Genomic DNA, 26,733 nt, shown 5'->3' with positions numbered 1-26,733 from the left:
CTGGAGACATTTTTTATTGTTACGACTGGAGGCTGGTTTGCTACTGCTACTGGCATCTAGAGATGCTGCTAAACATCTTATAAGACAGCCCCCTCTCAACAAAAAATTATTCATCCCCAAATATCAAGAGGGCCGAGGCTCCAACTCTGATCTACACTGACACGAAAAGGATAAACACGTTGATAAAAATTTTTATGTGATGCAGCTGAGCAAATGCAATCAGGTTCAATCATAGAAGGGGAGAAAATTTGTTATTAGAACTCAGCCATCTCTATGTCCTTCAGCTTTGGGGCGTCAGTTTTGCTCAAGCCTCCAGATTACGGGTGGAAAGTCACCCTCAGTATTTCCTGTGGGTTTCTGGGTGGCTTTGGTTTTAGCAGTGGGCTGTTGATGCTATTTGCTTTTTTTCACTGCTACTACCTGTTCCAAACTGTTGCTTTCAACTCCTGCATCTGCTGCCTGCCTCCCCAGGCCCATTCCTCTTTCTCGCTTTCTGCAAATCCTGACAAAACACCTCTTACATGTGCTTATTGTAGGTTGCAAACTATTGCTGATGGTTCAGGGTTATTTGTACGTTTCTCAAGTCTTCCTCACCACATGAAATTTCCTCCTGGCCATGATCTTACATAGGGTTTCACTATCCCATCCAGATGTCACTCTCTCATGCCCCGCTCATCTCTTTCAGGTGCCATATGCTGTCTCTTGAGCGGTCAGCTAAAAACTCAGATTCCTATTTCTTTAGTATACAAAGTAATTTGGCCTTCTTTGTTTCACTTGCCCTGGGTCCGGTGGAAGTGGGATCAATCAAATAAGAACATCAAAGCATTTTCCTAGACAAATAACAGCAATCATAAAAAACCCATATCCCATGGGCTGAAGGCAAAATTGTAAGTACTGTTTTTTTTATTATTTAATTAATTTAGTTATTTTAGTATTGGCTGCACTGGGTCTTTGTTGCTGCACGCGGGCTTTCTCTACTTGCGGCGAGTGGGGGCTACTCTTCGTTGCGGTGCGTGGGCTTCTCATTGAGGTGCCTTCTCTTTGTTGCCGAGCACAGGCTCTAGGTGCACGGGCTTCAGTAGTTGTGGGTCACAGGCTCTAGAGCGCAGGCTCAGTAGTTGCAGTGCAAGGGCTTAGTTGCTACGCAGCACATGGGATCTTCCAGGACCAGGGCTCGAACCCATGTCCCCCTGCATTGGCAGGTGGATTCTTAACCACTGCACCGCCAGGGAAGTCAGTAAGTACTGTTTTACTAGAATTTTTTTTTTTCTTCGCTTTCCAACAGACTGGGGAGAAACGATGTGATGTAGCTGTTAAGAACAGTGGGCACTGGAGTTAGACCATCAAGGATTTGAATCTTGGCACTACCATTTTTTGTCTGTGTGACCTTGGGCAAGTTACTAACCAATCTGTCCCTTAGTTTCCTCACTATTACAATGGGGAAAATAATAGTACCAACCTCATAGAGCTGTTGTGAGAATTAAAAAGTTAGTGCATGCGAAGTACTTTAGTTCAGTGACTGACACAGGGAAGCTACTCAACAAATGGTGAGTATTGAAGAGTGGGGTATATAAGCAGACTTCTCACGTAAGAGAGAAAGCGTGCAATAAGCACATTCCTATAGAGGGCTGAGTGTACTAAGCTATAGGGGTTCAAAGAAGACAAAGGGCTTCTGCCCTTAGAGAACACCCAGTTTCCTGGGAAAGATGGAGCAGTAAACAAATAACTATAACTCAATGTGACAGTGCTAGAGCAGAAGTCTGTTTATACTCGTTAAAGGATTTTTACTTAGCAGTGACCGTGACACTGTTGCTGTGGATAGATGTTAGTTTCTATCTAACTGGAGAATCACAATTCATATTACATTCTCCGTGTAGTGAGAGAGAGTTAAGTAGAGTGTCCCTCTGTCAAAATCCACAGCTTAAGGAACCAAGATGTGTCTCTGTTCTGTCTTTACTTCTGGGCTCCTCTCTCCATGGGTAGCGTTGGAGGGGGCTTCAGACCCCGAGGTGTTCTGCCTCTTGATTAAGCGTCTGGGGGCTCAGCAGCATCTTAAAATGCATACAGGAGCCAGCTATCTGTCCTGATCCTCTAGGAGATTACTCATGCCGTGTCTAAAAAGAGCCTAAATTATTAGGTAGAACATTAAATGTGCCAGTCTTAAGTGACTTAAATCACTTGTCAGACTTTATTGTTTTTAATTGTTTATATTGCGAGTACATGTCCTGAGAAAGCACATTTCCAAATAGCAATGATGATGGAAATGTAACAAGCATTATTCTTCATATGATTTTAAGACCTTTTCATCCCATGATCTCCCCAACCTCCAAAATATACCATGGCCTAGGGTGAGTTACAGGAAACCTCTGGGCCATTGTTTTGCTAATTAAAGTCAATGAAACCTTAGATTTTTAAATATTTATAGAGAATATTGGGAATACCTTGAACGTCACAAAGCAAGAAGGGATAGCGTTATTAAATAGCATAAAATTAAAGTCAAATGGGAAAAAAATCAAAGTTAGATTGATTTCTCACACCTGCCCAGGATAAATTCTAAGTAGATATAATATTTAAATGTCTAAAATGAGACCATCTTCTCTTTTAGAAGAAGGTAAAAGAGAGTTATTCACCATAGAGTGGGGAAGGCCTTTCTCATTATGACACTAAATCCAGAACCATAAAAGAAAAGCTTCTATAGTCAATATCATAAAATAAAAATTTTCTGCATAGAAAAACCATAAGCAAATTTGAAAGACAAATGAAAAACTAGGATGGAAATATTTGCAGCTCTATTACAGACCAAAGACTAATTTTCCTTAGCCGGTGAACTCGTACAAATCAGAAAGGAAGACCAACAGTGCAACAGGAAAATGGGCAAAGAATATGAACAGGCAGGACCTGGAAGAGAAAGCACAAATGAAAGTGATTCAGCCTCACTCACAATAGAATAAATTTTAAATTACACTGAGATATCTATTTTCAATGATCAAATTAGCGAAGACCCAAAAGCCTGATACCAATTTCTGTTGACGAGGGTGTTCTGAAACAGTCACTTTCATACCCTGCTAGTGGGAGTGTAAGCTGGTGCAACAGCTGGGTAGAGCAATTGGTATTAACTCCTCTTTTACGAGTCTATGCCTTAGATATTCCCCAAATGTGCAAAATGAAACATTGGGTTGGCCAAAAAGTTCGTTCGGGCTTTGGTATGCCGTGGAAAAAACCGAACGAACTTTTTGACCAGCCCAATATATGCAATATTAACAATTATAGCCATGTTTTAAAAACAAAACATTATTAGCTACCTAAATGCCCATCCCTAGGCATTAAATTAATTGTGGCACATTCATATAATATAATATATAATTATATACAGTATAATACGATGCAGTGAAAAAACAATGATGAAGCTCTTTATGTGCTGATACAGTAATCTCCAATATATATTGTTAGGTGAAAAAAGCAAGGTGCAGAAGGGTGTGTACAACGTTATACTTTGTGTACAGAAAGCGAGTTTATATGACTATCTATGTATATATATTTTTTCCTTGTATATACATAAAATATCTCTGTATAGCAGTAGAAAGTATGTTTCACTGTATATCCTTTTGTTTGTTTGTTTGGTTTTTTTTGGATATTCAACTATATGAAGGTATCATCTATTAAAACTTTAAAAAATGAAATAATAATAAGCCAAAACTTGTAAATAAGTCAGTTAGTTAATTAATGCATTAAATAAAATCAATTTTATTAATAAATAATTTAATGGCCAGGTTTCTAAACACACGTATGCTTGTCTGTCTGTTCAGTCTCTAAACCTCCTCTTTGATCCTTAACATAATCCAGTTTTATTTAGGCACCTGCTCCTCCAAACATACCCCCTGTGTCTCAGTCCACATCTGGGACTGCCTGGTCTAAGTGTACTTCTATTCCCATGGCCAGTAATTGGTTCAGGAACCATGGCCAAAGTTAGTGTGTGGCATTGCCCTGAGAACAGGGATTGATTCAAGAATGCTAGAGGCTCCTGGGAAAGAAGTTTCCTTGGTCTTAGGACAACCTCGCCCAAGTTGATGGCATTTCTATATGAAACCAGTAACTGCTACAGCCATTTTGTGTCTGTGAAGGAAGTGGTCCAAGGTCAAAGCCAACACACAGAGGAGTCATCTCAGGATACTGCAGAAAAATAGATCCAGAGCCACTAATTAAACTCTCTGAAGACTGCCCTACCCCCTGGACTTGCAGTTCTATGAAGCAATACTTTTCCTTACTGTTTATGTGAGTTTGAATTGAATTTTCTGTTACTTGAAGCCATAGGCTAATAATACCCAGATTGCACAGAGGAATATGTTTCCAAGCATCGAAGGGAAACACATGGGTAAGTCAGAAGGAAAAAAATGCCTTCTGAATTTTCTCAGACTTAGCAAACTGCCAAGGTACATGGCATGTGTTGACATAAATCTTTCCAAATCAGGCTCTGAACTCCAATTAGAATATGGTACAGAAATAAGTTGGGGGGAAGGGGTGGAGACACTGAGCAGAAAGATACCAAACATCTACAGTGGTTATGACCCAGTGGGGGCTCACAAAGTTTTATCTCCCTTTTCTATATTTTCTCAGATTAAAAATGTGAATATATTATTTTTATGATGAAAAACTACATACCAGTCCAAAAGGCACCTTGGAAACAGAATGGTAGAGAGGCTGGGCCAAGCAAACCCCCAATAAGATAATGTCAGGTTTTCAAATACAAGCCTGAAGGCCAAAAAAGTAAATCAATAAATCTTTTAAAAAGCTCTTCATAGGGCTTCCCTGGTGGCGCAGTGGTTGAGAATCCGCCTGCCAATGCAGGGGACACGGGTTCGAGCCCTGGTCTGGAAAAATCCCACATGCCGCGGAGCAACTAAGCCCGCGCATCACAGCTACTGAGCCTGCGCGTCTGGAGCCTGTGCTCCGCAACAAGAGAAGGCCGCGACAGTGAGAGGCCCGCGCACCGTGATGAAGAGTGGCCCCCGCTCACGCAACTAGAGAAATCCCTCGCACAGAAACGAAGACCCAACACAACCAAAAATAAATAAATTCATTAAAAATATATACATATATCTTTTTTTAAAAAAAGGCTCTTCCTAAATTAGAAATTAGGAAGTTTAAGAATTCCTTGTAAACCTGAGGCTGTTAGGAGTGAGGGATTTAAAATAAACAAAATGGAGAAAGCAAATTTAGATTACAGCTGTACTATTTGAAGCAGAGTTCATTTTTCTCTTCTTGAGACAATGATTTTCACAAATACTTCTGAGATGTCATATTTCTGATCACCCCTCATATGGAGTTTGTTTTCATTTTCTGGTAATTGCCACAGGCTGAGGGTCATTACGCAATTGAGACTGGGAGGCCTTAGCATCTTCTGGACCAGGGAGAATTCCGGAGGTAGATGATAAGAGGTTTTTCTCTGTATTAATCCACTGGCCACCTTTGAAGTGTAGAAGGGAGATGAGATCTCCATAAAGGACACTTGAGACTAGGATGATCAGGGAGCTAAGAGGAGACCAGGAAGAGGAAGCAATGATCCAGAAGCAAAAAGATTACCTAAGGTAGAGACTGAAAAGTGCCTGTTGGACTCTGCAACTAGGAAATCACTGGCAATTTGGGCAAGAGCAGTGATGAGAGTTAAGTTCGAGAAAGATTAGGAGCATTGTTTCACCCTTAAGAGACTTGGCCGTGAAGGAGAGGAGAATGAGGGTGGAAGCTGGAGTAGTCAGAAGGCTTAGGGACGAGAGGACCTGCTTATAGGCTCAAGGAAAGTGCCAGTGGAAAGAGAATGCTTGCAGTGCCTAAGGGACCCAGGTTAACAGTATGGGTTAGAGAGTGCAGGAGATGGGGCGCAGAGCATGGGTGGAACCATTTCCTTACACCCAACGACACCTCTTCCACTAAGAGAAGAAAAAAAAAGATGCACTCATGTGTAGATAAGTTTAGAAGTAGAAGGGCAGGAAATTGAGAGGTTATAGTCCTATATCCTCTGTTTTCTTTGTGCTTATGGGAGTGAGAATGATATAGATGTCTTGAGAATATTGGTGAGATTATTTTTAAGTCATTAAGAGGGATGCAACAGGTACTGAATAAGAACCAAAGAACTGCCAGGAAGAATCCAGGTAGCAGCTGAGATTAGGACTTGGAATCTAGGGGCAGTAAAGGAAGATAGGTCCAGTGTTAGGTTTTGGTTGATGGCCAGGGTGGGAGGTAAAGGAGTGAAAAGGCACTAGCCATGGAATAATTGAATTGCAAAACCACGAGACCTAAACTAGATAAGGAAGTTAGGGGAGGAGAAGTGGTTATGGGTGTGGTGGTAGAGGGGTCAGGAGAAAGAACAGAAGGAAGAAATTTTTTAAAAGGAAAGGTCAGAAACAGTGGTTCTCAATACCAGTTTGCAGAAGAATAGGGAGCTTATCAAAAATGCAGATGTCTGGGCCCCATGTCAGAGATTTCAATTTAGTAAGTCTCGAGTAGAGCCTAGGGATCTGCATTATTTTTCCAAGTTATTAATTGCTTTTCAAAAATGGTTAATATGTGAATGACATAAAATTCAGAAAGTACAGAAGACATACAATGAAAAGTAAGTGTCTCACTCCTATGGTAACTTCTGCTGTCATTTTCTCAGATGTCCTATTAGGGACATTCAATACATAATCTTATTCTTTATATATATATATAATATATATGTACATAATATATATATAATATATATATGTATAACATATATATGACAAACGATAACATATTATACATGCTGTTCCACACTTTTTTTTTCCTTAAATTTATTTATTTATTTATTTATTTTTGGCTGTGTTGGGTCTTCGTTGCTCGCGCGGTCTTTCTTTAGCAGCAGCGAGTCTTCGTTGTGGTGCGCAGCTTATTTCAGTGGCTTCTCTTGTTGCAGAGCACGGGCTCTAGGCACGCAGGCTTCAGTAGTTGTGGCACGCGGGCTTCAGTGGTTGGGGTGCATGGGTTCTACAGCGCAGGCTCAGTAGTTGTGGCGCACGGGCTTAGTTGCTCTGCGGCATGTGGGATCTTCCCGGACCAGGGCTCGAGCCTGTGTCCCCTGCACTGGCAGGCAGATTTTTAACCACCGCACCACCAGGGAAGCTCTGTTCCACACTTTTTAATTGCACTTAACTATGTATCTTAAAGATCAATCCATGTCGGTCCATTAAAAGCTATATAAATATTCTGGACTTCCCTGGTGGCGCGGTGGTTAAGAATCTGCCTGCCAATGCAGGGGACACGGGTTTGATCCCTGGTCCAGGAGGATCCCACATGCCGCGGAGCAACAAAGCCCATGTGCCGCAACTAACGAAGCCTGCTCTCTCTAGGGCCCATGCACCACAACTACTGAGCCTGAGCTCTAGAGCCCATGAGCCACAACTACTGAGTCCACGTGCCACAACTACTGAAGCACCTGCGCCTAGAGCCCATGCTCCGCAACAAAGAGAAGCCACCGCAAGGAGAAGCCCGCACACCGCAACGAAGAGTAGCCCCTGCTTACTGCAACTAGAGAAAACCTGTGCACAGCAATGAAGACCCAGTGCAGCCAAAAAAATAAATAAATAAAAATTTAAAAAAAAAAGCTACTTTAATATTCTATTGGCTGCTTGGAATTCTATTTTTTAATATCAAAAGATGGAAAACAATGGGTGTATATATTAATTCTCTAATTCAGGGATTCCCAGCACTGGAGGAGTTTTTCAACACCCTGTGTATAGACGTGCCATAACTTGGAAGTCTACGTTTTTAATAGAACATTGTGATTTGGGTGGTTCATGGACTACACATTGAAAAACACTTGTCACAGGACTTGAGAGCATAATGAGTTTAAAAGATGGAAATACTTAGAGAAAGACAGTGAGAAAACTAGAAAAACAAGGAGGTTTCACTTTGCTTAGTGATCTCTACGGATCTTTTTTTGAGAGATTTTATCCCGACTATATCACTCCCCTGGGACATAGATGCAAAATATACTCTTTGTGCATAATTAGAAAAGGCTTATGTATATCAACAGTTGCTGAATCCCAGTGACGATAAGCAAAGCAAAAGCAAAAATCAAAACCAAAACCAAAACCAAACCAAACCAAGTCAAACCACATGAACAAACAAAACTAATAAGAAATACATTCCCATGTGCTGTCAAGGTTTCCATAAAGAAAGCTGTGAAAAATCTCCAAAGGAAAGATCTTTTTATTACATCATTGGGATATTCATTTTTGCCATTAGAAAAAAGCCACAGCACTCAAAACTAAATGCAATGAGTCTACAACATTGAATTCCTCAGGATTCTTGAATTCTGCTTGGATGTTTTGACTTGGGTCTAGGACTAATTTAGGAAGTAGCAGACTCTGGACTGAAACACAAGTTTATCTGATTCCACACCTCATTATCTTTCCACTACCAAACACTACTTCCCACCAAGGCATGTTCTTGGTGCTCCCTGCCAGGGAAACCAGATATCCAGCCTCCAGAGGTGACACCTCTCTCATTTCTGCATAACTTCAGGCAGATGCTCTAGATGACACTGGTAACTACTAATCAAGTGAGCTTTTCAGGGAATCACCCAGCTTCATCAGTTGGCCCAATAGGTCCTGCTGGAATTATGTTACCCTGGCTGAATCAGAATGGTAAACACGCTTCTTAATATGGTGTAGCTAAACACATCAGACATCTGACGTAGAAGAATCCTTTAATGTCAAAAGATGGGGAATAATGCATGGGTATTTTGTTTATAATTCAGGGATTCCCAGTATTGGGGGAGTTTTTATACACTTCCCCTTTCCTTTCATTGCCCTGCCCCAGAAGTGTTGTGTGTGAGTTTAAGAAAAGTGAATTGCATTTTTAAATATACATCAGAAGATACCCTTAGGATGACGCAAAACTACAGTGAGTTACTGAACTAGTTAGTGTCAATTAAAACATGTTCTAAAGTACTCATCTTATGGAATTGACATTTTTAAAAAACAACAGAGTAGATTGAGATGAGATTTCCAAGAAGGACGAGCTGCTCTTATTTTTTTTATTAAAAAAAATTTTTTTAATACCTTACTGTTCCCTTTTTATTTTATTTATTTATTTTTGGCTGTGTTGGGTCTTCTTTGGGTTTGCTGTGCAAGGGCTTTCTCCAGTTGCGGCGAGCAGAGCCTACTCTTCGTTGCGGTGCGCGGGCTTCTCATTGCGGTGGCTCCTCTTGTTGTGGAGCATGGGCTCTAGGCGTGGGCTTCAGTAGTTGTAGCATGCAGGCTCAGTAGTTGTGGCTCACGGGCTTAGTTGCTCCGTGGCATGTGGGATCTTCCTAGACCAGGGCTCGAACCCGTGTCCCCTGCATTGCCAGGCGGATTCTTAACCACTGCGCCACCAGGGAAGCCTGGCTGCTCTTATTTTACTTATTGATATTTAGCTCCATATCCAGATAGTGGTATTTTACAGTTGTATTATGTAAGACTTGGGAAGTTCCACACTCCTCCAACCCCCGCCCCAGCCACCCTTTGACTTTCATTTTCCTGATGTGTTATAAAGTGGTATATAGCTAACGACTAAAAAGAGAATCAGGGAAGAATTCTAGGGCACCTCCCGTCTCTTCCAAATTTCTTCACCTTTATTCCCTATTTCTTCTATGCTGGTGAAATGCTTTTGACTGTTGAAGAGTTACCAACTAAAAGCTAAAACAGATTAAAATCTTTAATTGAAAAGTCATTGCTTTCTGTGTTGCTTTATTTATTCAACTTACATTGACTGTCAATTGATCTTAACAGCTTGCTACTGGGCATTGTGTGACAGGCTGAGAAGTGCCCTGCCCTCAAGGAATGTACAGTTTAGTTGGAGGGATATAAAGAAGTACACACTTAGGTGCCAAAAGAATGGAACATATGAGTACTCTAGGCTATTCAAACAATAGATGAATGGGTTTGAAATAGTCATAATGAATCTTAGTAGACAGATGGAGGAGTAAGGTTTTCTAGGTAAGGCACATGGCATCAGTAACAGTATAGAGGCAGAAACTGCTAAATCAATGGGCTGATAAATAAAAATAAATAAATGTGTATGCTGATATTCATGTTAAAAGGTTTTATGTTAGGAAATAACGGGAGCTAAGTTAGAGAAAACAGGGATTCAGGTTGTAGGGGACCTCGAATGCTTGGCTAACGAGTGTGTCTTTAGTACTCTAGGCACCAGAAGGGAATTGAAAGCTTCTGAGAAAAGGAGGGGCATGGGCAAAGTGGATTGGGGAGATTAATTTGTTGGTGGAATGCAAAATGGTTTTGAAGAGAGATTGGAGGCAACAGGAGGCTATGTGGTCTGAGTTTATGAGAGTTTTCACCAGATTGATTGATCTGGCCGTGTAAAGGAAGGCTTGAGCCAGAGAAAGCCTAGGAAGCTAGACATGGAGGAGGGCGTATGAGGTTCTAAGCCTGAGCGAGTGGGAAAATGTTGGTTTCACCAAGAGAAATAAATAAGAAGGGCTGGTCTGGGGGGCATGTGTGTAGAGGAAGACATGGGTACCTGCTACATTTAGGTTGCTGGCAGGACATGAGGCTATGATGTCTAAGTGGATCATTGCTACCGCATAAACTGACCAGAGCTGCAGTCTGTATGCCTCTGCTCTGAGGTGGGCTTGGGTGGGGGTTATTAGAAGGTTTTGCACACTCAGCTTTGTCCCTTTCAGGCAGGAGAGAGCATCCACTGTCAGAGCCTTCTGAGTCCTCAAGGGGCCTGGTCAGGAAGTACAATTTTAATAGAATTAGCTGAAAGATGAACACATGTCAGGTGGTGGTTTGGCAGTAAGTCATTGCTGCTAACTTTGACAGCCTAAGTGTCACATTATTGATGGCTTTATGCATGGCTAAGAGGGTTAACATTCAGCAAATTAGATTCCTCAGTTTTTGTCCTGCTCTTGTATTTTATGGGTATGATAGGGTATGTTACCTTTCTGCGCCTCGGCTTCCTGTTTTTAAAATAGGAAGCTTGTTGTGGCAACATTCATAAAATTTTGAAAGCTACAGATAAAAAGCACTGCAGCATTCTCTCGCCTCCCACCCTCACCCCAAAGACTGAGTCCGTCTCTGGGAAAGGTCATCCATTTCACTGAATTCTTTCAATGGCTAACTCCCTAAGTCAGTTAATTAGCATTTTTCTAAAATGCTTTTACCAGTCCAGAGCTCAAAGATGAAGTCTATAACTGTCTTTTCTATCTCTTGGATTTGCTCATCCTACTGACCCCTTTTTACTCAGTGGCTGGTGCCATGTGACTCCCACTTCTAGGCTCTTGGATCAAACCCAGCCATACTGGAGGGGAATTAGAGTTCTATATTAATACTGTGGGACCTCAGCATGAAGTAACCATGGTCAGTGTGAAATGCAGTCTCAGTTCTAGGTATTAAGTGCCTCCTTTGTTTCTAAGTCTCCCTCTGTCTGCCAGATCTGGGCTTTGGATACTTGTCTTGTTGCCTTGAGCCCAAGTCCTTGTCCTCCAAACTTGCCCAGTACGTCCTCTCAAGGACCTGAATTCTATTTGTTTTCATCAGTTCCCCAAAGGGAGGGAAATCCAGACCTGGAAGACAGTACTGAGGCTGGGGCCTTGCTATAAGCAACACATTTCCTTAAAGCTTGCCATGATTTCCCAATTTCTGTCTGCTCCTGGATTTCCCAAGGCCGCGTAGCCGCTGCCCATTGGCTTACCACACTCGCATCCTCTGTGTTGAACAAGCCTATCCTGGCTGCCTTCCTGGTTGCTGCCGGTTACATACCCTCCAAATACTGTCTTCTGGCTGCACACTCGTCACGACAGATGGGTCTGCCTCCAATTCCATGGATGTATCTAGTTCTGGTCTCCACTTCTTCCAGTCTACCTCATCCCAATTACAGTTAATCCTTTTACATTAAACTACAGCAGATATTTGCTGGAGTGGAAACTGATGTGGTATTGGAATTTTATCCTTGTTTACATCTTCCTTTGTGTTGGAAAAGCTTGGGATCACTTCCAAAAGCTGCTTAGAGAGCTTTCCTGTCTTCTTCAGGAGAAACAAATGAACACTTGACAATACCTTGTGTCTGTGACAAAGGCTCAAGGCCACTCTCTTAATTGTAAAATTGCATATTTAACCTTAATTTTGCTTTTAGACATACTAATATATTTTAAAGTATATTTTAGCCAGTGTTCATTCATGTTCATTCACGTCTCTCAATTTCATGTTATTGGAACTTCATGGCTTTGTGCTTATAAGGAAACGAACAAATCAAGGCTGGGGATGGTATTCTACATTGGTAGTTTCAAATTTTAAGGTATATTAAAATCTTCCAGAGGGTTCGTTAAAATAGATAGCTAGGTTTCACACCCAGAGTTTCTCTGGATGCCTGAGAATGTGCATTTCTTTTTTTAAAATAAACTATTCTTTTTAAAAAAATATTTATTTATTTGGCTGCACTGGGACTACTTACTTGCAGTATGCAGGATCTAATTCCCTGACTAGGGATTCGAACACCTGGCTGCTTGTATTGGGATCACAGAGTCTTAACCACTGGATCACCAGGGAAATCCTAAAAATTTGTGTTTCTAACAAGTTCTCAGGCAATGTTGACACAGCTGGTCCTGGGATTACACTTTGAGAACAACTGGCCATACGTTTAAACTGGCCACAGGTGACCAGAAGCTGAGCAGTTACTGACCAGTTCAAACTCTTATCTGAATGGATAAGGTGGAGAGTGCTGAGAAATAAACTTCCAAAGTTCAGTCCATGCAGTTAGGATGACTGCTGGTTCCAGAGGTCTTTCAACCACTTCTGAGAACTACTTGGGCAATCACTTAGTTTCTTTGTGCTTGGGTTTCCTAATTCATAAAGTAAGGCTAGCCTGTATGCTGCCCTTACAGGAGTATTGTGAAGGTCAAATGAAATGGGTGTGGAAATGTTTGAACTGTAAAGTGGTGTGACTCTGGGAGGTATTGCAATTGTTTTTCAATATTCTTCTTAAAACGTCACCACGGATTTCTTTTGGCTCTCTTGCTTTTCTCATTAATTATAGCAACTTTAATCCAGGAATAGAGAGTACATTTATTGCTATCATAAACTCAAACTTCAAACTTTTTTTAAAAAAATTTTATTCAATGAGATCAGACATGCCATATAAACATTACACAGAGCCAAGAATGATTCCCAGACTTTACAGCTATAAAAAGAAAAGTACGAGACCCTGTTGTGACTTGGGGTGGAGACGCCGTTAATCTTTCAACCCTGTTTAAATTGGCCCATTAATAAAAATGGCTACAAGTTACAGCACGTTAAAAAATAAAATCACCGTGTACAATGATCAACCTGTCCACCCCATACCTTTACACCTCTTGCAACTTCTGTTAATTTATCTGTCTTTGGAAGTAGTAAATCTGTCCAATCCTGGCCGTGGTTATTTTTCTCAGTCAAGGGCCTCCAGCTCACTTTATGGACCAACACAGTTCTTGCTCAAAGTGGGTGCGTTTGTGAGTTTTCAACCGTCATCAGCTGTACCTAATCCTTTCCGGCCTTCAAGGAGTATCTCAGATATGAGCCTCATTGTTCCTAGGCCTTTAATAAATATCGTAATTCGTCAGCCAGGATGCTGACAAGGTTTCGGGGGGTGGAAGACCCGGTTTCTGGACTAGTGAAGGAACTTGCCAGCTTCGGGTACCGGGAGCGCAGTGGGGTCTACCACAGCCTCGACTCGCTATCCCCGGAACCTCAGCAGCCCCGCCCCCGGGCCCGGGCCCGGGCCCGCGTTCGCGTCCGCTCGCGCTTCCCCCGGGCGCCACCAGGAGACGCCCGCGGCTGCGGAGGCGCTGCGCGCACCCGCGGGGAGCCGGATCAAGGGGCGGAGAGGAGAGGAGAGGAGAGGAGGAGCTGGAGGGGGCGCGGCTTGCTCCCGGTGCCTCCCGGGCGCCGGGCCTCCTTCTCCGCCAGGCTCTGGGCTGGCGGCCGGCGGGGGTCGCGGCGGTGGCAGCGGCGCTGGCGGGCCGCGGGCGGCGGGGGCCTGGCTCCAGCTCCGGGTGTTAGGAAACAAGATGGCGGCGGCGCTCCGAAGGCCGGTCCCCACCTCTTCTCCGCTCTCCTCCGCCCCGCCGCTCGCCTCCTCCTCCTCCTCGATCTCCTCCTCCTCCTGCAGCAACCCCAGCGACCGCAGAAGCGCCGGCCGGCTCTCCCGGAGCTCCGGAGGGGGATAGATTGGGCAGCTGCGGGCTCCGGCGACCAAGGCAGAGCTGGGGCCGGGGCGGGGACGGCGACGGCGGCGGCGGCGGCGGCGGCGGCGCCGGGTGGGGATGGGGTCGCAGACGCTGCAGATCCTCCGGCAGGGGGTGTGGGCCGCGCTCAGCGGGGGCTGGTACTACGACCCGCACCAGGCCACCTTCGTGAACGCGCTGCACCTCTACCTGTGGCTCTTTCTGCTCGGCCTGCCCTTCACCCTCTACATGGTGAGTGTGGGGGCGGGGAGGAGGGCGGCTCCATACCCTTCTGGCGGGCCGGGTTTCCCGAGTCCGGCGGGCGGTCGCGCCTCCCTGGCTCCGGGCTGGGGGTGCGCCCTCTTCCCCTTCCCGGTGCGCGCCCCCCACCATCCCGCGCCCCGGTCCCCTAGGGGCCCGCCGCCCCCCTCGCTCTGGTGCTCCCCTCCCCCACCCGTGCTCCCCACTGTCCTCTCCCTGGAGGGCTTCCCCTATTTCAGTGATGACAGGAGAAGCGAATCAGCAGCAGCCTCCGCCTCCCGCCCCCGGGCGCCCAGCCCGTTTTCTGGGAAGTGGTAGCTTCCTAGGCCCCTTCTTCGGGGTTCCTGATCCTGCCCTCTCCAGCCTTTCTAGCCGGGTGGGTGAAGCCCGAGTGGGGCTCCCTGCCTCCGCGTCTGGTGGTGGGCGCCGAGCGTTCTGCTCCCAAGGGCCGCCGCATCCGTCCCTGGCGCGCGTGCTTATCTGCGCTCCGTTCCTCGGGCGCCGGACACCCCTGGGGCACTCCCTGCCCCTGAGGCAGTTCTCGCTCCTCCTCTCCGGGGAGTACTCTCCCTCCACCTCGCCTCTAATCCGGGTGCGGAGCTTTTGGAGCCGCAGGGAAGAATGTGTGCCGCTCGGTGCGGAATATATTTTGTGGGGAGTCCGGGCTCTTACTCGCTTAGACGTAGTGGTTGAAAATCTGCCTCTCGCCCTTCCTGCCTCTCAAAATCCTGTTTTTGCTTACCAGTGGTTCTTTTCTGTTCGGCTCCGTGGTCAGTGGCTGTTATTTCCAGGCCAGCTTTGGGGGTAGGGAGCGGGGGAGATACGGGGAATCTGGCTGGCATTTCAGCAGATTTGTTTGGGTTGGTTCAAGGCCTTGTACTGATAGGAAGAAAGGAAAGTACTGCCTGTTGATGAATTCAGTACGATCAGTTTCTCCGAACGATCTAGGTTTTTAAGATATATTTTCGCCGAAAGTTGTGAGCGCATTTTCTTTTTTAAAACACATTGGGTTAGGGTGGGGCATTAGGGAGACTAATGTGGAAGAGAGGTGATACTTAACGCTTCAGTTAAAATTTTAACCAGAAGGGAGGAAAGATTGGTAACTATTTATTTTAGGAGAATGCCTTTGAATATATTTCTGTTAACGTGTGGTTCTTCGTGGAGCTGTAGTAAGGGTGCTGGCTTAGAAAATCTGGTGAGGATACCCATTTCTTTCCTAAGTGAAGCTCATTTACACTACTTGGCAGAAAAAGTGGAGGAAGATGTACTAAATTTCACATTCTCAACAACTTTTAATTTTTCATTGAAATCGTTTGGGAAGGACCTGCTGCTAGAGGTAAAAAAGCCGTTTTAAAAAAAATACTGAGTAACTGATGGCTTATTTCTTTAGGGGACTTGTTCAGTCTTGTCACTTTCTGAAAATTTATCACAAAGTGTTATAATTTTCCATTAATTCTGGCCCAGGGAGTTAGTTCTATTTGCACTTCTCTATCTTCCAGGAATATGACATAATTAATGAACAGGTTAATTACTTTGGGTGTAAGAATCCTCAGGCTGTCACAGAGCTCTTTATAGCAGTTTTCTTTTATATCCAGGAGAATTGTAAATTTAAAACTGAAGCTGGTTCTCAGCTAAGACTCTTGGTGTTATTAAGGCATTATTAGAGCAAATGGAAAGCACTGAGTTCACTGCTTCTTTTTGGGAGTTTATTCAGTTAAATTTAATTCACAAATAAATATTTGAATGTCTACTGTGTGCTGGGCAATTTGCTGGGTTCTGGGAAAATAAAATTGCTTCTCTGACTTTCTTGTTTACGTTAATGGCAACTCTGTTTTTCCTAAACCTTTAAAAAGCTCTTGTTGATTCTTCTCTTCCTCTCTCTTCACATCCGGTTCATCAACAAATCTTGTGGGTTCTATCTTCGCAACCTAACTAGAATCCAGGTAATCATCATCACCACTCCCTTGGTTCAAGCCATCATTATGTTTCTCTTGGGTTGTTGCAGTGTTCTAATGAGGGTCAGTGCTTCCATTCTTTATTCTCTATTCATAAAGATGTCTGAGTGATTCCTTAAAACATAAGTCAGATCATGGCACTCAGCTCAGAGCCTCCCTTCCCATGTGTTTACCCTCCCCCCCCCACTCCATTTGCCTTCTTACAATTTTCCCCACACAATAAGTGTGTTCCTGCCTCAGGGCCTTTGCACTTGCTATTCTCCCTCTGGATGACTCCTCCCCTCCAGATATATGTGTGACTTAACATGCTGCACTTATTATTATTTCAGGTTTCAGTTATAGGTGAGGCTTTCCTTGATAACCACTGTAAAATAGCAACTTCCCAGCTCCTACAATACTTCCTAGCCCTCCTACCCTCCTTTATTTAATAGCACTTGTTACAAATTGGTATATATTTATTACTTAATGTCTCTCTTATCCCATTAGAATATAAACTCTAAGAGGGCAGAGACTTTTTGTTTACTGCTGTGTTGTCAAGACCTAGTTCAGTGCCAAGCACATAGTGAGAACTCAAATATGAAATGAATGATTAGAAATGAACAAAACACAGCTTTTGCCTTCAAGGAAGTTCAAGTCTAGCTTGGGGATAATGAACAATTACAAGCATTAGAATTGTTGTGAAAAGATAAGTACAGAATGACCCTGAGCTTTTAGTCAGGGGATTGATCCTAGTCTGGGGGCAGTTAGCAAAGAAGATTGGTAAATGTTTACTTGGAAGTTATCAGCATTATAGAGGACAGTCCAAGCCACAGACTAGAATATCTGGGGAGAAAGTATAATTCATTAAAAAGAAAATGGCTTGGCCAGAACTCCAAAGCCTAACAGCAGTTAAAAATCAGCAAAGGAGACAAGAAAGGTAAAAGGAAAATGAAGAGAGGAACCCATAACAGAAGCGAAGGAAAAAGTTTTTGAAAAGGAGAAAGTGGTAAAAAGTGCCAAATTGCCCTCCTGAAAGGCAGTACTAATTTAAATTTTCATCAACAGGATTGAGAGTACTTGTCTTCCCATCTCTTCTCAACACTTTGCAAAAAAGAGTGTCAATGGTTGTAAATTTCTTTTTCAACGGAATGTTGAATAAATGATTTCAGTAATATTCTGTTTTTGATAATAGGCAGAATTTGTCTTAAAGTACTTTTAAATCCAAACTTTTCTTAGTCCAAGCTAAGGATGTTTACTGCACTAACATATATCACAAAACAACTTCTATTTGATTTTTCCTATTCTCTGCACTCAGATAATTTTCACAGTTAGGTAATTGGTAAACAAGCAGAAATGTTTCTTTGAGAGAAGATTGATTGAGTCTTTCTGTTATTTTATCTGAGTTAAATCAAACGGTTTCCTGTGTCTCTGTGCATAGCTGGGGAGGACAGAGAATTATTTTGTAGGTGGGCTAGGACATCTGGGACACCGGGGTAGTAACACTAGGATAGCATAGAGTAATGGTATGGAAAAGCACAGATTACAACAAGTATTCTGTAGATTCTACTATACTGTTGACTTCTTTAGCATTTCAGATGAATTTTACCAAACCACAGTGGAATAGTTACTGATTCTGATTCCTCTGGTTCCTCTCCGTGTCCCCTTAAAAGTTGATTAAATGCTTTCTTTGCTGGAATTGTAAAATAGTTCACACTTCCTTTCCTTCCTTTATCATGAGAACCTGAAGGGTTGCATGTTTTATAACTTGTACCGTTGGTGCTAGTCTCTGTTGCTTTGTGTTATAATAAGAAAGAAAAGAAAACCTAGGGGAAAGCAAGCCATTTCCTTTTGAGATTTTAAGGGAAAAAAAAAAAGTCCTATTTGTAGAGCTTTGTACAAACCAAATAGAAACCTGAGTGCCAGCTGCCCTGAGAATAGGCAGGAATATTAGTCACAAATTTGAGAAACTTGAATCATGTATGTGGCTGTTTTCCTAATCCTCCTCACTCCCTGAAAGTTGTCTAGACATAAACTAAACAGATCCAAGCACCATAGTTGTCAACCTAAAAACTTTGTATTTTGAAATAATTTTAGGTTTACAAGAAAGTTACAAAAATGGTATATTCTTATATACCCTTTGCCCAGCTTCCTCTAATATTAAAATCTTACGTAACCATGGTGCATTTGTCAAAATGAAGAAATTAACATCAGTACAGTACTAGTAGAATTGTAGACATTATTTGGATTTCACCAGTTTTTCCATTAGTGTCCCTCTTCTGTTTCAGGATCCAGCCTAGGATACTATATTGCATTTAGTATCATCATCTTTAACATGGCTTGCTTGCTTTCTGTTTTCCCTTACCATGCTGGGATTCTATTCCTTAAGGAATTTTACAATTTATAACAATTAATCAAATTGTGTCTTATAAGAAAAATTAGTGAAAGGTTATATGTCTGTGATAGGTACATTTTAGATGGAGAAAAGAGGAGAGTATTCTGAATGATTTTTAAACCAAGCATTGACCGTTAACCTATGTGAGGCTGTTTTTGAATTGAGATATTTTACGTATGAAGAATTGTATGACATGAAATAATTCTAAAGAAGAAAAAGACTTTAGACCTCATTCACACAAAATGGACACCAGTGTCTTAGCTTCCTCCTATAATGCTGTTTTCCTAATTTATAAATTAGAAGCAATGAGACAAATGCACAACCATATTACAAGGTAGACTGTGACTAATCCCTTATGTGTCGTAAAGTGTTCAGGAATTGGAAGGAGGATGCAGTTATTTCCTAGAAGGCTTTATGCAGAGGATAATTCATACATTCACAACCTTGACTGTATGCTGGGCACTGTGGTAGGCCTTATGGTGGGGGACCTTTATAAGGTTTGTTATTTGTGCTGGAACATCATTTCCCATAATCATCCCACCAGGCAAGTGAATCTTTGTTCTATGGAAAAGATCATTTAGTGAAAGAATAGGTGTTCTTGGGTGTAATGGTTTGCTCTGCTATCAAGTATTTTATTGTAATATATCCAACATGTTAAAGCTTTCTTAAACCTTGTTTAATTGTTCAAAGTTATAGTTCCTAGAATTTATAAAATTTAACATGATATCTAACATGGTTAGTGTTTTGTTCCCAATTTCCCTTTCATTGTTGGCTTTGCCTTTGATTTGGTAATCTTACACAACTGCTGACAAGTGTTTATAGCATCGTTTTTGTTCACATCATTATGCAATGTCAGTGGTACTCAAACTTTCACTGTGTATCTATCTTGGCTTTCTTCCTTATTAAAGAATATCTGTAGGTAAAACACGGAAAGTCAAAGTAACTAAAATCACAAAGTGCACCACATAGCTCTTCACGCTGTCCTAGGCATTGGCAGGTGGCTTTCAGCTAACTATAACTATATATTTTTGCTCACTAGTGGGGTGAGCAGAATTAGAATTCTCCATTGGATGGTTTCAAACTACCTGCCCTCCACTCCTCTGCTCATTCTGAGTAACCGCTTATCCCTTTTCCTTCTGTAGCAAGGTGCACATCACAACACAGGCTGGCGTGAGGCTGATGTTGAGATAATCCTGAGTCTGCTTTTTCTTTTCTTTTAAAAGGAAGTTACTCAGCAGCTTTGGAAGATTATTAGGAATTCTTTTTATATTCCTTACTAGTGTCTCTCATGATACTTCACTTGAGAATTGCTGGCCTGCCATATGACACAGGCTTCTACACAAGAGATAACATAGGACAGAGCTGCCATTACCTTTCTTCTTAAAAAAAAAAAAAAGCCCACCATCTAATAACTGGGAATTAATTTGCCTGCATTCCTATTTTGCTTTACTCCAATAAATCAGTATCTGGGGGAGATTCCAGGCAAGTGTATTTTGAAAAGCCACTCCCCCTAGATGTACCAACAGAAAAAGCCTGTAGGTGATTGCTGGTGAACACCTCATGCTAACAGTCACTACCTGGGAGTTTTAGTCTATTATTTGTGACTGTCTGAAAATACCTTATTGTTTCCTGCTTAGGTTGCTGGTTTAACTCGTCTCCTTTTTTTCAGCAGTGAATAAATTACTGAATAACTTTGACTCTGGCTGTAATGGGGGCTTTTATGGTACTGATAATAGTAATGCTTATATAGTGCTTTTTACCCAGTATAGTATAATTCTTGAGCATTTCACCCTCCGGTTAAAAAGCCATTGTTAGGTTTTTTATCATGAAAATATTACTAGTTGTAGAAATTGTTCCATGTGGTAATCATAATCCAAAATAAAAGTACATATAATCCAAAGTAAGTGTCCAGAATAAAAGCAAACAGCGCTGTGGCAATAGTGTGGTGCACATTTGTATATCTAAGATTTTACACCTGGAAGTTCACAGCGTAAGTTTCTAGAAAAATTGCTGGGTCAAATTATGTACATTTAAAATTGAATGTCAAATTATACCTCAGAAAATGTTGTACCAGTTTTTATTCTCACTAGTGTATGAAAGGACCTGTTGCCCTTTGTTTTCACCAGCATTGGTTATTATGTCTTTTTGATGTGATAGTGTAAACTGGTATCTTGTTTTAATTTTTGTTTTTTTATTAATAGGTTCTTTGAGTATCTTTTCATAGGCTTAGTAGACATTTATATCTTTTTTCTTTTAGCTGCCTGTTGTATCCTTTATCCTTTTTTGAAAGTCATGTTCTTTCTAAGTGATTTTTGAGAGCCCCTTGTATGTTTAAAAATTAGCTCTTTGTTATGTATTAAAAATTTCCCATAATTTGTCTTTTAAGTGTATGATTGAGGTTTTTCTTTGTTGTTGTTGCGGTGCGCGGGCCTCTCACTGTTGTGGCTTCTCCCGGTGCGGAGCACAGGCTCCGGACGCGCAGGCTCAGCGGCCATGGCTCACGGGCCCAGCCGCTCCGCGGCATGTGGGATCTTCCGGGACCGGGGTACGAACCCCGTGTCCCCTGCATCGGCGGGCGGACTCTCAGCCACTGCGCCACCAGGAAAGCCCTGATTGAGTTTTTTGAGCATATAAATTTAACATTTTTAGTAGTTACATTTGCTATTTTTCTTCCTGTGGTAAAGACCTTCCCTGTTAAAAACTTGTAAAAATCATGTTTTCATCTAATAATTTTTAAATTTGGGGATAAATTTGCGTGGTTAAATAAAAAAGAAACTAAAAGGTGGTGAAATCCCTATTTCGTATCTGCCACCATCTTCCCAGTTGCCACCTGCACTACCTCCCATAAAAAACCACTGTGGGGGCTTCCCTCGTGGCGCAGTGGTTGAGACACGGGTTCGAGCCCTGGTCTGGGAAGATCCCACATGCCGCCGAGCAACTAAGCCTGTGAGCCACAGCTACTGAGCCTGCACGTCTGGAGCCTGTGCTCCGCAACAAGAGAGGCCGCGACAGTGAGAGGCTCTCGCACCGCGATGAGGAGTGGCCCCCGCTCGCCGCGACTGGAGAAAGCCCATGCACAGAAACGAAGACCCAACACAGACAAAAATAAATAAATAGATAAATAAAATTAAAAAAAAAACAACACTGTGGATAGTTTCTTGTGAATCCCACCGCAGCTTACAGGCGCAAATTCAAATGTCTGTCTCCGTCTCCCACCGCTGCATTCTTTTTTTAATAAATTTATTTATTTATTTATTTTTGTCTGCGTTGGGTCTTTGTTGCTCCGCGCGGGCTTTTATGTAGTTGTGGCGAGCGGGGACTACTCTTTGTTGCGGTGCGCGGGCTTCTCATTGCGGTGGCTTCTCTTGTTGCGGAGCACGAGCTCTAGGCGCATAGGCTTCAGTAGTTATGGCACGTGGGCTCAGTAGTTGTGGCTCGCAGGCTCTAGAGCACAGGGTCAGTAGTTGTGGCGCACGGGCTTAGTTGCTCCGTGGCATGTGGGATCTTCGCAGCCCAGAGCTCAAACCCGTGTCCCTGCATTGGCAGGCGGATTCTTAACCACTGCGCCACCAGGGAAGTCCCCCACCACTGCATTCTATATATTGTTTTCCCTCCACTTAATACATCTTTTTTTTTTTAACATCTTTACTGGAGTATAATTGCTTTACAATGGTGTGTTAGTTTCTGCTTTATAACATGGTGAATCAGCTATCCATATACATATATCCCCATATCTCCTCCCTCTTGCGTCTCCCTCCCACCCTCCCTATCCCACACCTCTAGGTGGTCACAGAGAACGCAGAGCTGATCTCCCTGTGCTATGCGCCTGATTCCCACCATTTAATATATCTTAAACACCTGTGCATCAGTACCAACTGGGCTTCCTCAGTGTTTTATTTAAATTGAGATATACTTGATATATAGCATTATATTAGTTTCAGATATACAACATAATGTTTGAATATTTGTATATGTTGTGAAATGATCACCACAATAAATCTGGTTAACATCTTTTACCATACATAGTTAGGAAGCTTTTTTCTAGTGATGAGAACTTTTAAGATTTATTCTCTTGGGAACTTTCAAATATATGATACAGTAGTATTAATTGTAATCACCTGTACATTACATCCTCATGATATATTATTTTATAACGGCAAGTTTGTACCTTTTGTCCCCATTCACCCATTTCACCCACCCCTTACCCCTAACTCTGTCAACCACCAATCTGTGCTTTATACAGTATCTATGGTCTGCGTTTTGTTTTGCTTTGTTTTTAGACCCCACATATGAGATCATACAGTATTTGTCTTTCTCTTTCTGGTTTTTTGTACTTAGCATAATGCCAGACAAGGTCTATCCATGTTGTTGCGAATGGCAAGATTTCCTTTTTTATGGCTGAGTAGTATTCCATTATATATATAATCACATTTTCTTTATCCATTCATCCATTGATGCACATTTAGTTTGCTTCCATGTCTTGGCTATTGTAAATAATGCTGCAGTGAACATGGGAATGCATATCTCTTTTTGAGTTAATATTTTCGTTTCCTTCAGATAAATATGCAGAAGTGGAATTGCTGGATCATATGGTGATTCAATTTTTAATTTTTAATTTTATTTTTCTTCTGCAGTACGCGGGCCTCTCACTGTTGTGGCCTCTCCCGTTGCGGAGCACAGGCTCTGGACGCGCAGGCTCAGCAGCCATGGCTCACGGGCCCAGCCGCTCCGCGGCATGTGGGACCTTCCCAGACCGGGGCACGAACCCGTGTCCCCTGCATCGGCAGGTGGACCCTCAACCACTGAGCCACCAGGGAAGCCCTATTTTTAATTTTTTGAGGCACCTCTGTACTGTTTTCCATAGTGGCTGTACCAGTTTATGTTCTCATCAACAGTGCACAAGGGTTCTCTTTTCTCCACATCCTTGTTAACACTTGCTCTTTATTGTCTTTTTGATATTAGCTATTTTTACAGGTGTGAGGTGATATCTCATTGTGGTTTTGATTTGTTGAGGATTTTTGCATCTATTCATCAGTGTTATTGGCCTGTAATTTTCTTTTCTTGTGGTATCTGATTTTGGTATCAGGGTAATGCTGGCCTCATCAAGTGAGTTTGTAAGTGTTCCTTTGTTTTTTGTTTTTGGGAAGACTTTGAGAAGGATTGGTATTAGGTTTTTAAATGTTTGGTAGAATTCACCAGTGAAGCTGTCTGGTCCTGGACTTTTGTTGGGTTTATTTTTTTAATTTTTAATAGTTCCATAGTAATGCATTGCATGGATATATTATTTATTATGTTACCTGCTGATAGATATTTAATTTGTTTACAGACTTTTGCTAACACAAACCATGCTGCAGGAAATAATCATACAGATGTCATCTCACATGGGTCTAGATATAATATTAAGATAAATTCCTAGAAATGAGATTGGTTGGTCAACAGGGTAAATGCTTTTGTAGTTTTGAAAGAGCGTGCCAAATTGCCCTCCAGAGGGATTGTACCACTTAACTGGCATGCCTGCAGGCAGTGTATCAGAGCCTCTTAGTGCTCCTGTGTGCCACAGCCTCACATAGTTTTGCGATTTTCATAGGTAAGAAATAGTATCTTAGAGTGGTTTTAATTGGCATTTGTCCTACTTTGAGTGGGATTGAGCTGCTTTTCATAAGCTTCAGGGTCATTTTTTCCCTATTTTTCTGTAGTAGTTAATATGCTTTATCCATTTTCTACTAGGTTATATGTTAAGAATTATATGTTAGTCCTCTGTAATCTAATTGCAAACATCTAATAGTTTTTATAGTTCATCCAATTTGGAATTTATTTTGCTGTAAGCAATATATGAGTGTCTAGTTAAAAAAAAATTTTTTTTTTTGATAGGCAATTGTCCCAATCAACCTAATGTATTAAACAATCCTGTCTTTTTCTCAGTGATTTAAATGCCACCTTTCTAATCTAAGTTTCTCTGGGGGTATTTGCATTTTGTTTTATCAATATGTCTTTTCTTACATGAATACCATACTTTTTTTTAAAATAAATTTATTTTCTTTTATTTATTTTTGGCTAAGTTGGGTCTTTGTTACTGTGTGCAGGCTTTCTCTAGTTGCGGTGGGGCGGGGGGCTACTCTTCGCTGTGATGCGCCGGCTTCTCATTGCGGTGGCTTCTCTTGTTGCAGAGCACGGGCTCTATGCGTGCGGGCTTCATTAGTTGTGGCTCACGGGCTCTAGAGCGCAGGCTCAGTAATTGTGGTGCACGGGCTTAGCTGCTCCGTGGCATGTGGGATCGTCCCGGACCAGGGATGATCCTATGTCCCCTTGAACCCGTGTACCCTGCGTTGGCAGGTGGATTCTTAACCACTGCGCCACCAGGGAAGCCCAATACCATACTTTTTTTAGTAATCTTAGTTTTATGTATTTTTCCTTCTTAGTAATAGTCTTACCTTGTTATTTCTTCTTCTTGTTATTTCTTTGGCTATTCTTGCATGTTTATTCCTCCATTTTGTTACATTTCCCAGGGATGTTGCTGAATTTTTTACTGAAAAGTATTGAATTTTGGATTACTTTAGGGAGGGAAGTTTGATGTCTTTATAATATTGAGTGAAGGTGAACTCTTCATTTCTTTTATGTCCCTCAGTAGATTTTTTTTAAAAGAAGTTTTCTTTATGTTAACCTTGCATATTTTCCCTTAGGATTATTATTCTTAGATTTTAGTTTCTAACACTACTGTAAGTGCAGCCAATTCTTTCTAACTGATTGTTGCTTATTATGTAAGAAAAATCATGATTTTTTAAAAAACCTTATTTTAGAATAGTTCTAGGTGTATAGAAAAATTGTAAACATAGTTCAGAGAGATCCTATATATCTTACACCCAGTTTTTCCTGTTGTTAACATCTTAGTTTACTGTGGCACATTTGTCACAAGAAATGAACCAATATTAATACACCATTATTAACTTATAATCTGTACTTTGTACAGATTTCTTTCTTTTTTTAACTAATGTCCTTTTTTTCTGTTCCAGGATCCCATCCAAATCTATTGATTTCAATTTATTAAATTTGCAACCAGACACTGTAGAATTAGGTTATTCTTTCTAATAAGTTTTCTGTTTATTTTAAAAGGATTTTCAGATATGCAATTATATTTGTAAATAATAATTTTAACTTCTTCCCAATATTTATACTTTTTTCTCTTGTGTAATTGCTTGGTATGGTACTTTACATATCTATTGATGTAATAATGAATGTTGAAAATACGAACAACCTTGCCTTGTACCCTTCTTTAATGGGAATTTTAGTGTTTTACCATTGAGCATACTAAGTTTTTTTTGGAATAGAGATTCTTTTTTCTTTACTATGTTATGGAAGTGTTTGTCCATTTTCCAGTGACTTCTGGTGGTTCACTATCAGACTAATGTTTACCTCTGTGTATTCTGAGGTCTCACAAGTCTTACCTACGTCATCTTCTTTTTTGTAGTTAATCTTTGTTTTCTCTGAACCATTTCTACTTAGAGGTCTTTTTGTTTGCTTATCTCAGATTTGTCACTACATTGCTCAAGCATTATTAGCAACGTCAGATAGTTCTTGTGCTATTATATGCCCATGCACTATCTCCTTTCAAGTTTTCTCACTAAATACTCATCGTAGCCCTGTGAAATGAAGATACTGTTTTTATCCCTATTTTTCTGATGAGGAAACAGAGGCTCCTAGAAGTTAAACCACTGGTTCAGGGTTATGTAGACTGCCTCTGCCGTTTTTCCCTCTGGCCTCCGGAGGACCATCACGGTCACCCTCCACCGTGTTCCTCCACAGTCTTGCACGGTGCTTTTCTGATTAATCTGTTTCTGAAAGCCTACTTGTGATTGATTGGGATGAACTAAGTGTCCCTGGATCTTTTTCAATATGTATTCTGAATCTAGAACTCTCAGAGCTGGCCT

At 41.7% G+C, this 26,733-nt stretch overlaps 1 protein-coding gene across 2 annotated transcripts in view; it reads left to right on the top strand.

Moving 5' to 3' along the window:
• Nucleotides 1-14,300: 14,300 nt before the first annotated feature.
• Nucleotides 14,301-26,733, top strand: part of PCNX1 (pecanex 1) — a 167,675-nt gene continuing 155,242 nt past the window's right edge. The window contains exon 1 of one of the 2 annotated variants that reach the window (XM_060140068.1): nt 14,301-14,473. In XM_060140068.1, the coding sequence (XP_059996051.1) occupies nt 14,321-14,473 (153 nt within the window). In that variant the 5' untranslated portion in view covers nt 14,301-14,320. The remainder of the gene's footprint in view (nt 14,474-26,733) is intronic. The other variant, XM_060140077.1, reaches the window with a different exon arrangement.

Source organism: Lagenorhynchus albirostris, chromosome 1 (genome assembly GCF_949774975.1).
Source record: "Lagenorhynchus albirostris chromosome 1, mLagAlb1.1, whole genome shotgun sequence".
In the NCBI taxonomy this organism is placed as follows: domain Eukaryota; kingdom Metazoa; phylum Chordata; class Mammalia; order Artiodactyla; family Delphinidae; genus Lagenorhynchus; species Lagenorhynchus albirostris.
The sequence above is the reverse complement of the archived record's forward strand: the minus strand, read 5'-3'. Positions and strand labels throughout refer to the sequence as shown.